An 18,590-nucleotide genomic window follows, 5' to 3' on the forward strand; every position below is an offset into this window, starting at 1 on the left:
TCCATATCAGTCCTGTATTAAACAGAATAAATTGAGAAAGAGATTATTATGCTTTTCTTCAGTATCTTTTCTTTTTCTCTTACACTTCCTCAGTAGAGTACTAGATTATGAACGTAAGTATTGAAGTATATAGGGCACAACATAAGCAGGTACTGTTGCTCAGTGGTGGGTGATAGAAGTGTCATCTTTTAGAAGAATGATATATCACTTTTCTGTACTAACTCTTATATGATCATTAAAGATGTATTTATTTGATCTGGCTTCAGTTTTCTATCAAATGTACTACATTATAGTATCAACACAAGAAACACATGTCTTTTAAATAGGGAGTAGCAGTATATTGTGCTTATTTGAATATTAATTTCACATTTAAATTTGCTTCATTATAGTGATGTTATATAAAAATGAGAATATTTTATACTTATCACCCTAGTGCTTCTTTCTATTACATATTTTTTGCAATACATGTTAGTCATATTGATTAGCTTAGATAAGTCGTATAATTCCATTTCTATGTCTTTTTTTCCCCATACAATTTTGCTCCTTTTTTCTGTAACCAGAAATAGTTCAAGTATTTGGTTACCAGAAAGCACATAAATAACTTCTTGTATTTCAAAGAAGAGCAATAAAGCAAATTGAATTTATTTGAGTTGATGTCTCTGAATGGAGTGGGCTTCCCAGGGTGCTCAGTGGTAAAGAATCTACCTGCCATGAGGGTGGGATGATTTGAAAGAATAGCATTGAAACATGTATATTAACAAATGTGAAATAGATGACCAGTCCAAGTTTGAGGCATAAAATAGGGCACTCAAAGATGGTGTACTGGGACAACCCAGAGGGATGGAACAGGGAGGGTTTTGGGAGGGGGTTTGAGACCGGGGGACACATGTCCAGCCATGGCTGATTCATGTCAATGTATGGCAAAAAACCACCACAATATTGTAATTCAGTTCAGTTCAGTTCAGTCATTCCATCGTGTCCGACTCTTTGCAACACCATGGACTGCAGCATGCCAGGCCTCCCTGTCCATCACCAACTCCTGGAGTTTATTCAAACTCATGTCAATCAAGTCGGTGATGCCATCCAACCATCTTATCCTCTGTAGTCCCCTTGTCCTCCCGCCTTCAATCTTTCACAGCATCAGGGTTCTTTCAGATGAGTCAGTTCTTCGCATCAGGTGGCCAGAGTATTGGAGTTTCAGCTTCAGCATCAGTCCTTCCAATGAGTATTCAGAACTGATTTCCTTTAGGATGGACTGGTTGGATCTCTTTGCAGTCCAAGGGACTCTCAAGAGTCTTCTCCAACACTACAGTTCCAAAGCATTACTTCTTCTGTGCTCAGCTTTCTTTATAGTCCACCTCTCACATCCATACATGTCTACTGGAAAAACCATAGCCTTGACTAGACAGACCTTTGGTGGCAAGCTAATGTTTCTGTTTTTTAATATGCTGTCTACATTGGTCATAACTTTCCTTCCAAGGAGTAAACATCTTTTAATTTCATAGCTGCAGTAACCATCTGCAGGGATTTTGGAGCCCCAGAAAATAAAATCTGTCACTGTCCATTGTTTCCCTATCTATTTTCCATGAAGTGATGGGATCGGATGCCATGATCTTAGTTTCCCAAATGTTGAGTTTTAAGCCAAATTTTTCACTCTCCTCTATTACTTTCATCAAGAGGCTCTTTAGTTCTTTGCTTTCTGATGTAAGGGTGGTGTCATCTGCATATCTGAGGTTATTGATATTTTTCCCAGCAATCTTGATTCCATCTTGTGCTTTACCAGCCCAGCATTTTTCATGATGTACTCTGCATAGAAGTTAAATAAGCAGGTGACAATATATCGCCTTGATGTACTCCTTTTCCTATTTGGAACCAGTTCCATGTCCAGTTCTAACTGTTGCTTCCTGACCTGCATACAGATTTCTCAAGAGGCAGGTCAGGAGGTCTGGTATTCCCATCTCCTTCAGAATTTTCCACACTTTATTGTGAACCACACAGTCAAAGGCTTTGGCATAGTCAATAAAGCAGAAATAGATGCTTTTCTGAAACTCTCTTGTTTTTTTGATTATATCAGTTGGCAATCTGATCTTTGGTTACTCTGCCTTTTCTAAAACCAGCTTAAACATCTGGAAGTTCATGGCTCACGTATTGCTGAAGCCTGGTTTGGAGAATTTTGAGCATTACTTTACTAGCGTGTGAGATGAGTACAATTGTGCGGTAGTTTGAGCATTCTTTGGCATTGTCTTTCTTTGGGATTGGGCTTCTTTTCCAGTCCTGTGGCCACTGTTGAGTTTTCCAAAATTGCTGGCATATTGAGTGTAGCACTTTCACAGCATCATCTTTCAGGATTTGAAATAGCTCAACTGGAATTCCATTGCCTCCTCTAGCTTTGTTTGTAGTGATGCTTCCTAAGGCCCATTTGACTTCGCATTCCAGGATGTCTGACTCTAGGTGAGTGATCACACCATCGTGATTATTTGGGTCGTGAAGATCTTTTTTATACAGTTCTTCTGTATATTCTTGCCACCTCTTCTTAATATCTTCTGCTTCTGTTAGGTCCATACCATTTCTGTCCTTTATTGAGCCCATCTTTGCATGAAATGTTCCCTTGGTATCTCTAATTTTCTTGTAAGAGATCTCTAGTCTTTCCCATTTTATTGCTTTCCTCTATTTCTTTGCAGGGATCACTGAGGAAGGCTTTCTTATCTCTCCTTGCTATTCTTTGGAACTCTGCATTCAAATGGGTATAGCTTTCCTTTTCTCTTTTGCTTTCTGCTTCTCCTCTTTTCACAGCTATTTGTAAGGCTTCCTCAGACAGCCATTTTGCTTTTTTTGCATTTCTTTTTTGCATTAATTTACTTGTATTCTTGTAAAGTAATTAGCCTCCAATTAAAAAAACAAAAACAAATCTGCCTCCCAATGCAGGAGATGCAGGAGACATGGATTTGATCGCTGGTTTGGGAAGATCCCCTGGAGGAGGAAATAGAAGCCACTCCAGTATTCTTGCTGGGGTAATCTCATGGACAGAGGAGCCTGTCAAGCTACAGTCCATGGGGTCACAAAGAGTCAGACACAGCTGAAAGGCTAAGTAAGCATGCACACATGCTATGAATGGAGTAGGAAATTTGTGAATTTTTATGTACAGGAGTATAGAATGAGCAATATAGAATCAATTTGGGTGAAGAGCAGACTTGTATGAAATCAAGAAATTCCAATTTTAAGTAACAGAAATTAAAGGGTTAATTTATTAAAAATAATGACCTAACATGTATAGTATACCCTATAGCTAATTCACCGTATTACTTTATTTTTAAGCTGCCTCTTTGTATTTACTTGTATATTTTCATTAACAAATGGCTATTTCTTAGAAAGCCATAATGGAATCTGATGAAGAATGGTCTATAAACAAGAAATTGATTGATCTCTCTTCAAAAGACATCAGAAAGTCTGTAAGTATTACTTTTTCTTAATAAAAGAAATAACCCTACTGTTAGAATCTTTGTAATTTCCATATCTTATTTGAGAAAGAGACCATTTGGCTCAGTGACCAAAGGTGAAGTACATATAATTCTATAAATGAAGAAGAAATCATTTTCATCTTACCTGGTCTAGCAAATCCTTATTTGTCTAATGGCTTATATGAATATTTATTCCTGATTTTCCGGCCCTCTGCAGTAGTCCTTATAAGTGGTTATGACAGCCATAAGACTGCCGTGAAAATTCTTCTTATGAGATTCTCAGCCATGAAAGTTCTTCTTATGAGATTGTCAGCCTCTGTGGGACAAGTGAGGAAAGATGCTTTCTTGTTACTGAATTTGTAATGAGAAAAACATTGGTCTCTCCTAAAGATCCTGTTTTGAATTTAAAACTCTATTTCTCGCTCCTTTTTTGTGGGGAGAGGGTGCCTATACATAGGTCTACTGTTATGTTCCTTTAAAATAGTAGTTGAGTTAGATTATGAATACCTTTTTTTTTTTAGAGACCTTACTAACCATGCTCCATAGTTTAATCTTGATTTTCAAGTCGTTTTAAATTGAAGTAAAACTTAAGGTGAGTACTTCTGTAGTGACCTCCTTCTTTTCTAGAAATACACATTAAATGGACTAGATATATAATAGAACTATAGATTTCTTTTTCTTTTTCCATGAAAAGAGTATTATGTGAATGTATATTTGAATGCCTGCTATTTACCAGGCAGTGTTCTAGGTACATTTATACATAATGAAGCAGAGCAAAGACTTTTTGTAGCTTATATTCTGGTGCAAGAGTTGGCAACTGCATTCTTTGTACTAAATCCAGCCTGCTGCTTGTTTGTGTGAATGAAGTTTTATAGTAACATAGATACATCCTTTTATGAGTACTGTCTTTGGCTGCTTTCATGCTACAAGGGCAGAATTGAGAGTTACAATAAAAAGTTTATGATGTGCAATGCCCAAATTATTTTTATTTAAGTTAAAACTTTTATTATAGGTTTTAAAAAGTTTTTTATAAGTTTTTAAAATTTTGCTGACCCTTATTATAGAAGATATCACTAGAATATTTCTATCACATTTCTTTTGGAAATCCAGACTCCTGATACATGTGACTAATAGAATCTCCTTTTTTATATCCTTTATTACCTTTATTATATCCCAGACAAAAGATTGAAATCTGCATTATTGGAGACAGTTTTAATTCAAAAGTAAAACCATTTAGAAGTCTTTTCTCTTTTTAAAAATTTAAGAGAGTCAGGAACAAGACAAGGGTGCCCACTTTCACCGCTACTATTCAACATAGTTCTGGAAGTTTTGGCCACAGCAATCAGAGCAGAAAAAGAAATAAAAGGAATCCAAATTGGAAAGAAGAAGTAAAAGTCTCACTGTTTGCAGATGACATGATCCTCTACATGGAAAACCCTAAAGACTCCACCAGAAAATTACTAGAGCTAATCAATGAATATAGTAAATTTGCAGGATATAAAATCAACACACAGAAATCCCTTGCATTCCTATACACGAATAATGAGAAAGTAGAAAAAGAAATTAAGGAAACAATTCCATTCACCATTGCAACGAAAAGAATAAAATACTTAGGAATATATCTACCTAAAGAAACTAAAGACCTATATATAGAAAACTATAAAACACTGATGAAAGAAATCAAAGAGGACACTAATAGATGGAGAAATATACCATGTTCATGGATCGGAAGAATCAATATAGTGAAAATGAGTATACTATCCAAAGCAATTTACAAATTCAGTGCAATCCCTATCAAGCTACCAGCCATATTTTTCACAGAACTAGAACAAATAATTTCAAGATTTGTATGGAAATACAAAAAACCTCGAATAGCCAAAGCAATCTTGAGAAAGAAGAATGGAACTGGAGGAATCAACTTGCCTGACTTCAGGCTCTACTACAAAGCCACAGTCATCAAAACAGTATGGTACTGGCACAAAGACAGACATATAGATCAATGGAACAAAATAGAAAGCCCAGAGATAAATCCACACACATATGGACACCTTATCTTTGACAAAGGAGGCAAGACTATACAGTGGAGTAAAGACAATCTCTTTAACAAGTGGTGCTGGGAAAACTGGTCAACCACTTGTAAAAGAATGAAACTAGATCACTTTCTAATACCGCGCACAAAAATAAACTCAAAATGGATTAAAGATCTAAATGTAAGACCAGAAACTATAAACTCCTAGAGGAGAACATAGGCAAAACACTCTCAGACATAAATCACAGCAGGATCCTCTATGATCCACCTCCCAGAATGCTGGAAATAAAAGCAAAAATAAACAAATGGGATCTAATTCAAATTAAAAGCTTCTGCACAACAAAGGAAACTATAAGCAAGGTGAAAAGACAGCCTTCTGAATGGGAGAAAATAATAGCAAATGAAGCAACTGACAAACAACTAATCTCAAAAATATACAAGCAACTTAATGCAACTCAATTCCAGGAAAATAAACGACCCAATCAAAAAATGGGCCAAAGAACTAAATAGACATTTCTCCAAAGAAGACATATGGATGGCTAACAAACACATGAAAAGATGCTCAACATCACTCATTATTAGAGAAATGCAAATCAAAACCACAATGAGGTACCACTTCACACCAGTCAGAATGGCTGTGATCCAAAAATCTGCAAGCAATAAATGCTGGAGAGGGTGTGGAGAAAAGGGAACCCTCCTACACTGTTGGTGGGAATGCAAACTAGTACAGCCACTATGGAGAACAGTGTGGAGATTCCTTAAAAAATTGCAAATAGAACTACCTTATGACCCAGCAATCCCACTGCTGGGCATACACACCGAGGAAACCAGAATTGAAAGAGACACATGTACCCCAATGTTCATCGCAGCACTGTTTATAATAGCCAGGACATGGAAACAACCTAGATGTCCATCAGCAGATGAATGGATAAGAAAGCAGTGGTACATATACACAATGGAGTATTACTCAGCCGTTAAAAAGAATTCATTTGAATCAGTTCTGATGAGATGGATGAAACTGGAGCCGATTATACAGAGTGAAGTAAGCCAGAAAGAAAAACACCAATACAGTATACTAACACATATATGGAATTTAGAAAGATGGCAATGACGACCCTGTATGCAAGACAGGAAAAAAGACATAGATGTGTATAATGGACTTTTGGACTCAGAGGGAGAGGGAGAGGGTGGGATGATTTGGGAGAATGGCATTCTAACATGTATACTATCATGTAAGAATCGAATCGCCAGTCTATGTCCAACGCAGGATACAGCATGCTTGGGGCTGGTGCATGGGGATGACCCAGAGAGATGTTATGGGGAGGGAGGTGAGAGGGGGGTTCATGTTTGGGAACGCATGTAAGAATTAAGGATTTAAAATTAAATAAATAAATTAATTAATTAAATTAAATAAACAAAAAAAAGAAAATAGTAAATGCTAACTTTTGCAGAAAATATAAAAAAAATTTTAAAGAAATTTAATACAATTTTAAAAGTTTACTTTCCATTTACAGTTATTACAAAATATTGGCTGTGTTTTCCATGTTGTACAATACATCCTTGAGCCTATATTACACATGATAGTTTGTATCTTCAACTCCCCAACCCCATATTGCCCCTGCTCATTGGTACTGGTAACCACCAGTTTGTTCTCTATATCTGTATGTCTGCTTCTTTTCCCCTTTATTCATTAGTCTGTTGCATTTTTTAGATTCCACGTATAAGTGATATCATATAGTATTTGTCCTTTTCTGCCTTACTTCGATTCCCATAATGCCAAATGCCATCCAAGTCCATCCATGTTGCTGCAGATAGCAAAATTCTGTTCTTTTTAACATATTTGTCCATTCATCTGTTGATGGACACTTAAGATGCTTTCATATCTTGGCTATTGTAAATAATGCTGCTATGAACATTTTCCAACCAGTCAATCCCAAGGGAAATCAGTCCTGAATATTCATTGGAAGGACTGATGCTGAAGCTGAAACTCCAGTACTTTGGCCATCTGATGTGAAGAACTGACTCATTGGAAAAGGACTCTGAAGCTGGGGAAGACTGAAGGCAGGAGGAGAAGAGGATGACAGAGGATGAGATGGTTGGATGGCATCACCAACTCGATGGACCTGAGTTTGAGCAAGCTCCAGGAGTTGGTGATGGACAGGGAAGCCTGGCATGCTGCAGTCCATGTGGTCACAAAGAGTCAGACACGGCTGAGTGAGTGAAATGAACTGATGAACATTTGGCTTTTTACACAGTTCATGGGGTTCTCGTAGCAAGAATACTAGGGTGGTTTGTCACGCCTTCCTTCAGTGGACCACATTATGTCAGAACTCTCCAGTGGAAACCATCTGTCTTGGGTGGCCCTGCATGGCATGGTTCATAGCTTCATAGAGTTACACAAGCCCCTTCAGCATGACAAGGCAGTGACCATGAAGGAGACCAGAGATCTCTTCAAGAAAATTGGAAATATCAAAAGAACATTTCATGTAAATATGGGCACAGTAAAGGACAGAAATGGTGAAGACCTAACAAGCAGAAGAGATCAAGAAGAGATGTCAAGAACACACAGAAGAACTATACACCAAAGATCTTTATTGCCCGAGTCCAGCTCCAGCAGCCAGGGATTTAACCCGAAGGGAGGAATGGTGTCGGCAAGTATGATGCAGCCTCTGAATTTTCTTGGACTGTGTAACTTTATTTCAAGCTTAAGATTCTTTTTATACTTTTACAAAAGCATTAGGTCAGAGGTTTGACATTTTCAATTTCCCCTCACCCAGATTTATTGTCTCCATAAATCATTGTTGCCCTTCAAACAGAGTTTCTGCTCCAGCGGTTCTCTCAGAGTAGTGTTTTACTTTAACTCGTGATTACACTGTAACTCGTGCTTAAGTCTGGGCTGCATACCACAAACCTCAGCTTATATCTTATCTTTCTAACTCCTGTTTGTCCCTAGTATCCTAAGCTCACTGTTTCTTAAAAAGGGCTTCTAGCTATTAATATTGCTAAAGTTCCTAATCTCTATGAGCTATAGCAGAATGTACTAACATTACAACATTCCTTAAATCTTTAGCTTCTAACTATTTTAATTATTACTAAGCCCTAAATGCAGCAAGCTCCTTTGCCATAAAAACACTTTGCTCACAAATAGGCTTCAGATGGCAATCCCTCCCATGGCCTCAAGCTGCAGCCTACGTGCTCACCCTGGAACACTCTTCTGCAAAAGTCCTTGATCAAATGTCAGTGATTAACTTTATGAATTATTCTCTGAGCACAGCTGCAGAAGGCTTTGTGCCTTCTCATGCTCCTCTCAAGAACAATAAGCACCTTAATATTCTTTTCAGTCAATTCAGCCGAGGAAAGGAAAAAACAAGTCAGCGTTACAAGGCCTAACTCCTTCATCCCGGGTCAAAGAGAGGGACAAAGAGAGGGGGGTTGGGGCTGTGCCTCCATTTTGTCAGTAATGCCAAACGCGGTTCCTGACACTTAATTACCTGAATAACCACAATGGTATGATCACTCACCTAGAGCCAGACATCCTGGAGTGTGAAGTCAAAAGGGCATTAGGAAGCACTGCTGCCAATAAAGCTAGTAGAGGTAATGGAATTCCAGCAGAGCTGTTTAAAATCCTAAAAGATGATGCTGTTAAAGTGCTGCACTCGATATGTCAGCAAATTTAGAAAACCTAACAGTAGCCACAGGACTGGAAAAGGTCAATCAATATCCCGGTTCCCAAGAAGGAAGTGCTAAAGAATGTTCAAACTACTGGACACTTGGACTCACTTTCCATGCTAGTAAAGTTATGCTCAAAATCCTTCAGGCTAGGCTTCAGCATTATGTGAAACAAGAACTTCCAAGATGTACAAACTGGGTTTAGAAAAGGCAGAGGAACCAGAGATAAAATTGCCAATTTTCACTGGATCATAGAGAAAGCAAGGGATTTCCAGAAAAACATCTACTTCTGTTTCATTAACTATGCTAGAGACTTTGACTGTGTGGATCATAACAAACTGTGGAAAATTCTTAAAGAGATGGGAATATCAGATCATCTTACTTGTCTCCTGCGAAACCTGTATGAAGGTCAAGAAGCAACAGTTAGGACTTTATATGGAACAATGGACTGGTTCAAAATTGAGGAAGGAGCACAACGAGACTGTTTATTGTCACCCTGTTTATTTAGCTTATATATGATGTGCTTAGCTTAGTACATCATGTAAGATGCTGGGCTGGATGACTTACAAGGTGGAATCGAGGGTTGCCATGAGCAATATCAACAACCTCAGATATGCAGATGATACTGCTCAAATGGCAGAAAGTGAGTGGAACTAAAGAGCCTCTTGATGAGGGTGAAAGAAGAGAGTGGAAAAGCCGGCTTAAAACTCAATATTAAAATAACTAAAATGGCATTCGGTCCCATCTCTTCATTGCAAATTGAAGGGAAAAGGTGGAAGCAGTGAAAGATTTCATCTTGGGCTCTAGAATCCCTGTGTATGGTGACTGCAGTCATGGAATTAGAAGACGATTGCTTCTTGGAAGGAAAGCTATGACAAACAGTGCTCAGTTGCTTCATTTGTGTCTGACTCTTTGTCACCCAGTGGACCATATCTCACCAGGCTCCTTTGTCAATGGCATTCTCTAGGCAAGAATAGTGGAGTGGGTTGCCTTGCCCTCCTCCAGAAGGTCTTCCCCATCCAGGGATCGAACCTGCGTCTCATGCCTTGCAGGCATATTCTTTACTACTGACTCACCAGGAAAGCCCATGACAAACCTAGACAGTGTATTAAAAAGCAAAGACATCATTTTGCTATTAATGGTCTGTATAGTTGTGGTTGTGGTCTTTCCTGTAATCATATACAGATGTGAGAATTGGACCATAAAAAATCGAATAATTGATGCTTTTGAACCGTGGTGCTGAAGAAGACTCTTGAGAGTCCCATGGACAGCAAGGAGATCAAACCAGTCAATCCTGAAGGATATTAACCCTGAATATTCATTGAAAGGACTGATGGTGATCCCGAAGTTTCAGTACTTAGGCCATCTGATGCAAAGAGCTGACTCATTGGAAAAGACCCTGATGCTGGGAAAGATTGAAGGCAGAAAGAGAAGAAGGCGACAGAGGATAAGATGGTTGGATGGCATCACCAAGTCAATGGACATGAACTTGGGCAAACTCTGGGAGATGGTGAGGGACAGGGAGGCCTGGAGTGCTGCAGCCATGGGATTGCAAAGATTTGGACATGACTTGGCAACTGAACAACAGCATAAACATTCTATGCATATACTTTTTCAAATTAGTGTTTTTGTTTTTTTCAGATATATATACCCAAGAGAGGAATTGCTGAGTTATATGGTAGTTGTATATTGAGTTTTTTTAATAAACCTCTATACTGTTTTGCCTGGTGGCTACATCAATTTACATTCCCACCAATAGGGTTTTAGGGTTCTCTTTTCTTCATATCCTTGCCAACTTTGTTATTTGTTTTATTTTTAGCAGTAGCCATAAAGGTGTGAGGTGATATCTCATTGTGGCTTTGGTTTTGATTAGCATTTTCCTGATGTTAGTGATTTTGAGCATCTTTTCGTATGCCTGTGGCCATCTTCATTTCCTGCTTGGTAAAATTCAGTTTTTTATCCCCTTTTTAGTTGGGTGGGTTGTTTGTTTTTATATTGAGCTGTATTAACTGTTTATTTATGTTGGATTAACCCCTTATTGGTCATATAATTTGCAAAAATTTTCTCCCATTTAGTCGGTTGTCTTTAAAGTTTGTTGATAATTTCCTTTGCTGTGCAAAAGCTTTTAAGTTTGCTTAGGTCCCATTTCTTTACTTCTGCTTTTATTTAATATACTCCAGGAGATGGAAGAAAAGGCAATGGCACCCCATTCCAGTACTCTTGCCTGGAAAATCCATGGACGGAGAAGCCTGGTAGGCTGCAGTCCATGGGGTCGCGAAGAGTGGGACACGACTGAGCGACTTCACTTTCACTCTTTACTTTCATGCATTGGAGAAGGAAATGGCAACCCACTCCAGTGTTCTTGCCTGGAGAATCCCAGGGATGGGGAAGCCTGGTGGGCTGCTGTCTGTGGAGTCGCATAGAGTCAGACATGACTGAAGTGACTTAGCAGCACCAGCAGCAGGAGATGGATACAAATATTTTTGCTGTGATTCATGTCCCTGAATGTTCTCTATTTTCCTGTAGGCATTTTATAGTATCTGGCCTTAACTTTAGACCTTTAATCCATTTTAACTTTTGTTTTTTGTATGGTGTTAGAGAATGTTCTAATTTCACTTCGTTATATGTATCTGTCTAGTTTTCCCAGCACTGTTTATTGAAGAGACTGTCTTTTTTTCATTGTATATTCTTGGTTCCTTTTGGTGACCATAGGTGCGTGAGTTTGTTTCTGGGCTGTCTATTCTGTTCCATTGATCTGTGTCTGTTTTCAATGCCAGTATCAAACTGTTCTGATGGGTGTAGCTTTGTATTAAAGAGTATGATCTGAAGTCAGGGAGCATAATTCTTCCAGCTTTGTTCTTCTTTCTCAAGATTGTTTTGGCTATTTGGGGCCTTTTGAAGGTATAATCTTCCAAAACTGAGCCAAGCACAAACAGAAAAGATAAATGGACGAATTACCAGTACTGAAATTGAGTCAGTAATTTAAAATTTTCCAGCAAACAAAAATCTAGAACCAGATGGCTGTACAGCTGAATTCTACCTAACATTTATCCTTCTGAAACTATTCCAAAAAATTGCAGAGGAAGAAATGCTTCTAAACTCATCTATTTGAGTCCAGCATCACCCTGATACTAAAACCAGACAAAGATATCACAAAAAAGATTAGAGTTCAGTATCACTGATGAACATAGATGAAAAAATCCTCAACAACTAATAGCAGACTGAATCCAGCAATATATTAAAAAGATCATATACCGTGATCAAGTGAGATTTAACCCAGAATTGCAAGAATTTTCCACTATTCAAATCGATCAGTGTGATATACCACATTAACAAATTGAAAATAAAAACCATGTGATCATCTCAATAGATGGCAGAAAAAGCTTTTGATAAAATTTGGCATCCATTTATGATAAATTTCTCCAGAAAGTGGACATAGAGGGAATATACCTCAAAATAATGAAGGCCATATATGGCAAACACACAGCTAACATCTGCCCCCTCCTGTTGCTCCCTGCTAAAGTCAAGGCTTCAGAGTGTACAACAAAATTAGAATTAGGTTTTAACAACAATTTAGAACACAATAGAATTGTATTTTTGGCTAGACTTCTGAAAGAAAGATACCTTTTAAACTTAGATAAGAAGAACCCACAAAGTTAGCAGATGTCATTGATTTCATTTAAATCTCTTCTCTCTCACTAACTGGGACAGATAAGACAGAGGTTAGGCTGTCTGGGGAGGCCTTAAAAATAGCTGTGAAAAGAAGAGAAGTGAAAAGCAAAGGGAAAAAGGAAAGATATAAGCATCTGAATGCAAGGTTCCAAAGAATAGCAGGGAGAGATAAGAAAGCCTTCCTCAGTGATCAATGCAAAGAAATAGAGGAAAACAACAGAATGGAAAAGACTAGGGATTTCTTCAAGAAAATTAGAGATACCAAGGGAACATTTCATGCAAAGATGGGCTCGATAAAGGGCAGAAATGGTATGGACGTGACAGAAGCAGAAGATATTAAGAAGAGGTGGCAAGAATACACAGAAGAACTGTACAAAAAATATCTTCATGACCAAGATAATCATGATGGTGTGATCACTCACCTAGAGCCAGACATCCTGGAATGTGAAGTCAAGTGGGCCTTAGAAAGCATCACTACAAACAAAGCTAGTGGAGGTGATGGAGTTCTAGTTGAGCTGTTTTGAATCCTGGAAGATGATGCTGTGAAAGTGCTGCACTCAATATGCCAGCAAATTTGGAAAACTCAGCAGTGGCCACAGGACTAGAAAAGGTCAGTTTTCACTCTAATCCCAAAGAAAGGCAATGCCAAAGAATGCTCAAACTACCACACAATTGCACTCATCTCACATGCTAATAAAGTAATGCTCAAAATTCTCCAAGCCAGGCTTCAGCAATACGTGAACCGTGAACTTCCAGATGTTCAAGCTGGTTTTAGAAAAAGCAGAGGAACCAGAGATCAAATGGCCAACATCTGCTGGATCATGGAAAAGGCAAGAGAGTTCCAGAAAAATATCTATTTCTGCTTTATTGACTATGCCAAAGCCTTTGACTGTGTGGATCACAATAAACTATGGAAAATTCTTAAAGAGATGGGAATACCAGACCACCTGACCTGCCTTTTGAGAAACCTATATGTAGGTTAGGAAGCAACAGTTAGAACTGGACATGGAACAACAGACTGGTTCCAAATAGGAAAAGGAGTACATCAAGGCTGTATATTGTATCCCTGCTTATTTAACTTCTATGCAGAATACATCATGAGAAACGCTGGTCTGGAAGAAGCACAAGCTGGAATCAAGATTGCGGGGAGAAATATCAATAACCTCAGATATGCAGATGACACCACCCTTATGGCAGAAAGTGAAGAGGAGCTAAAAAGCCTCTTGATGAAAGTGAAAGAGGAGAGTGAAAAAGTTGGCTTAAAGCTCAACATTCAGAAAATGAAGATCATGGTGTCTGGTCCCATCACTTCATGGTAAATAGATGGGGAAACAGTGGAAAACACTGTCAGGCTTTTTTTGTGGGGGCTGCAAAATCACTGCAGATAGTGATTGCAACCATGAAATTAAAAGACGCTTAACTCCTTGGAAGGAAAGTTATGACCAACCTAGATAGCATATTCAAAAGCAGAGACATTACTTTGCCAACAAAGGTCCGTCTAGTCAAGGCTATGGTTTTTCCTGTTGTCATGTATGGTTGTGAGTGGGACTGTGAAGAAAGGTGATCGCCAAAAAATTGATGCTTTTGGTGTTAGAGAAGACTCTTGAGAGTCCCTTGAACTGCAGAGAAATCCAACCAGTCCATTCTAAAGGAGATCAGTCCTGGATGTTCTTAGGAAGGACTGATGCTAAAGCTGAAACTTCAATATTTTGGCCACCTCATGCGAAGAGTTGACTCCTTGGCAAAGACTCTGATGCTGGGAGGGATTGGCGGCAAGAGGAAAAGGGGACGACAGAGGATGAGATGGCTGGATGGCATCACCGACTCCATGGACAAGAGTTTGGGTGAACTCTGGGAGTTTGTGATGAACAGGGAGGCCTGACATACTGCAGTTCATGGGGTCACAAAGAGTCAGACATGACTGAGTGACTGAACTGAACTGAGCTGATATTGTTAATATTTAAAATACTTATAAATACTGATAGAAAAGCCCCTTAAAACTTACCTAATGAATGGACTAAGGACTTGATAAAACATTTCACCCAAGAAGAGAGATATATAAAACACCTACCACGATAGCCTTAGAGCAAACCTTTATTAAATGCTTAGTAGCTCCAGGACATTTATATGTTGATTTCTTGAACTGCTACTGCTGCTGCTAAGTCGCTTCAGTTGTGTCTGACTCTGTGTGACCCCATAGACAGCATCCCACCAGGCTTCGCCATCCCTGGGATTCTCCAGGCAAGAACACAGGAGTGGTTTGCCATTTCCTTCTCCAATGTATGAAAGTGGAAAGTGAAAAGTGAAAGTGAAGTCGCTCAGTTGTGTCCGACTCTTCACGACCCCATGGACTGCAGCCTACCAGGCTCCTCCGTCATGGGATTTTCTAGGCAAGAGTACTGGAGTGGGGTGCCATCGCCTTCTCCGATTTCTTGAACTCCCCCTCTTTTTCCCTATCTTATAGCTTAAGAAACAGCCATAGAGAAGTTGAATAATAGTAAAGAAATGATACCAGGCAGTATGAATATCATCAAAAATAAATGTTGGAGAAGGTGTGGAGAGAAAGGAACCCTCCTACTCTAGAGAGTGTCATACTGAGTTAAGTAATTTAGGTAGAGAAGGAGAAATATTGTGTGACATCCCTTATATGTCGAATCTAAAAGAAATGATACGAAAGAACTTCCTTAAAAAATAGAAAGAGACAGACTTAGAGAACGTATTTATGGTTGCCGGGAGGAAGTGATAATTAGGGAGTTTCGGATGGACATGTTCACACTGCTGTATTTAAAATGGATAAGCAACAAATACCTACTGTATAGCACATGGAACTCTGCTCAGTGTTACATGACAGCCTGGATGGGAGGAGAGTTTGGGGAAGAATGGATACATACATATGTATGCCTGAGTTCCTTTGCTGTTCATCTGAAACTATCACAACATTGTTAATAAGGTATATCCCAGTATAAAATAAGAAGGTTTAAAAAACAAATCTCAAAAAGTAGAACTATTAGAGGGACTTCCTTGATGGTCTAGTGGTTAAGAATTCACCTTCAGATGCAAGTTCGACCCTGGTCAGGGAACAAAGATCTGACATGTCATGGGGTGACAAATCCCATATGCCGCAACTGGAGAGCCCTGGGCGCGTGGCATCAAAGATCCTGCATGCCACAGCTAAGGCCCAATGCAGCCAAATAAGTATTTTTTTAAACAGAATTTTTAAAAAGTTAAAAGACAAAAATGATAAAATTAAGTATAACTAAAGTAAACAGCTAAGGGATAGGCATAAAGATGTAAGATAGGACATCAAAAATAGAAAACATGTAGGGGGAATAAAAAATAATAGATCTTTTAGAATGTCTTTGAACTTAAATATCAGTTTAAAACAAGTATATATATTGATAGATATAAGTTAACATATATGAACTCCATGATAACTACTATATATGCAATATTTTATTGGTAAGCCATCTAGTACCTCTGGAGAAGAGAATGGCAAACCACTCCAGTATTCTGGCCTCGAAAAGCCCATGAACAGTATGAAAAGGCAAAAAGCTATGACACCAGGAGATAACGCCCTAGGCTGGAAGGTGCCTGATAAGCTACTGGGAGAGAGCAAAGAAATAGCTCCAGAAAGAATGAAGAGGCTTTAACTGTGTGGATCACAACAAACTATGGAACATTCTTAAGGAGATGGGGATACCAGACCACCTTACCTGCCTCCTGAGAAACCTGTATGCAGGTCAAGAAGCAATAGTTAGAACCTGACTTGGAATGACAGACTGGTTCAAAATTGCAAAAAGAATGCATCAAGACTGTATATTGTCACCCTGCTTATTTAATTTCTAAGCAGAGTACATTATGCAAAATGCCAGTCTGGATAAATCACAGGCAAGAATCAAGATTTCCAGGAGAAATATCAACAATCTCAGATATGCAGATGATACCTCTCTAATGGCAGAAAGAAAAGAGGAACTAAAGAGCCTCTTGGTAAAGGTGAAAGAGGAGAGTGAAGTAGCTGACATAAAACTCAACATTCAAAAAATGAAGATCATGGCTTCTGGTCCCATTGCTTCATGGCACATAGATGGGGAAACAATGGAAAGAGTGACAGATTTTCTTTTCTTCAGCTCCAAAATCACTGTGGATGGTTACTGCAGCCACGAAATTAAAAGATGCTTGCTCCTTGAAAGAAAAGCTGTGACCCACCTAGACAGTGTATAAGAAAAGCAGAGACATGACTTTGCCAACAAAGGTCGCTATAGTCATAACTGTGGTTTTTCCAGTAATCGTGTACGTATGTGAGAGCTGTACCATAAAGAAGGCTGAGTGCTGAAGAACTGATGCTTTGAAATTGTGGTGCTGCAGAAGACTTGAGAGTCCCTTGGACAGCAAGGAGATCAAACCAATCAATCCTAAAGCAGATCAACCCTGAATATTCATTGGAAGAACTGATGCTGAAGCTCCAGTCCTTTGACTACCTAATGTGAAGAGGCAACTCATTGGAAAATACCCTGATGCTGGGAAAGACTGAGGGCAGGAGAAGAGGGCAGCAGAGGATGAGATGGATGGCATCACCAACTCAATGGACATGAGTCTGAGCAAACTTCAGGAGACAGTGAAGGACAGGGAAGCCTGGCTTGCTGCAGTCCATGGGGTCACAAAGAATAGGACATGACTTAGCACCTGAACAAAAACAGTCTAGTATCTACTGCAAGTTTATTTATTTTAATCTGAATATATACCTGAAATAAGTTCCTGGAGGGTTAATATTTTCATTTAACCAGTAAGAAACATACATACAGATTCTTCTTGCAATGGTTATTACATATTTAACTTTGAAGTGGTTTCTTTTCTAAATCGCCATGTAGTGTTTTATCTGAGACTATTTGAGAGCCAGAGCAGCTTGGGAATGAACTAGATGACCTCTTGAAGTCCCTCTTAGCTTTAGGATTTAATAATTATGTGGATGGAATTGTGACGAGAACTTGAGTCTAAGAATAATTTCAAAGCGGGTCACTTTTTACAAAGTTAAGCTTTCCAGTGTCTTTTTAACATGATAATGTTTCTGAGCATGAAGTGAACAAACTTGATCTATGTTAACTTTAATTCTGAAGAAATCTCATTATGCTTCTTTTAAAAAAACTCTACGTCCATAAAAAAGCAGCCCTCTATCCCATCTCCTTAGTTTCATTAAGTATTTTGTATGTGTATTGGGGGTGGTGATTTTTTTCCCATAGTAGATTCTTGGCTATTAGTACAGATTTGCCTATTAATAATTCATTCTGATTCTCTGTTCATTTATGTTTTTATTTGTGTGAGTATAAACTTGTTTTAATGTCTGTTTTATCTACTTTCTCTAGGTCTTTTGATTTATTTTCAGTATAGTGTGAAGTTCATGAATATATGCAAGGGAAAGATGTCTGAATGTTAATTGCAGAGGGGTTGCATGATATTCACTAAGGTGTCAAGAAAGTGATCTTTTTCACAAGATAGTTTTTTTTAATTCTCAAGACAGTTTACATGAATTCTTCTCAACTTTTTATTATGATTTTGAAATTTAATTCCGTGATAACTGTAGCAGTTGAAAAACATCTAAGAGATCTTGGGTTTGACTTTCAAAACTAAGCAAAGTCCACCTCAAGGAAAATTTGTGTTTACCCCGGGATCTTTAAATATGAGGACAATTATAGAAAGTCAGGATTGAAGACTGGAATGTTTAAAGCGGAAAACAAATACTACTGTTTTTCTATCATCAATAAAAT

The 18,590-nt window shown here is 38.5% G+C and overlaps 1 protein-coding gene across 2 annotated transcripts in view; it reads left to right on the forward strand.

Annotated features, from left to right (window-relative positions):
• CWF19L2 (CWF19 like cell cycle control factor 2) overlaps positions 1 to 18,590 on the forward strand; it is a 155,464-nt gene that overhangs the window by 121,500 nt on the left and 15,374 nt on the right. For both annotated transcript variants that reach the window (XM_069554927.1, XM_069554926.1), the window contains one exon: positions 3,369 to 3,449. In XM_069554927.1, coding sequence (XP_069411028.1) covers positions 3,369 to 3,449 — 81 coding nt within the window. The remainder of the gene's footprint in view (positions 1 to 3,368; positions 3,450 to 18,590) is intronic.

The sequence above is a fragment of the Ovis canadensis genome, chromosome 15 (assembly GCF_042477335.2).
Source record: "Ovis canadensis isolate MfBH-ARS-UI-01 breed Bighorn chromosome 15, ARS-UI_OviCan_v2, whole genome shotgun sequence".
NCBI lineage: Eukaryota > Metazoa > Chordata > Mammalia > Artiodactyla > Bovidae > Ovis > Ovis canadensis.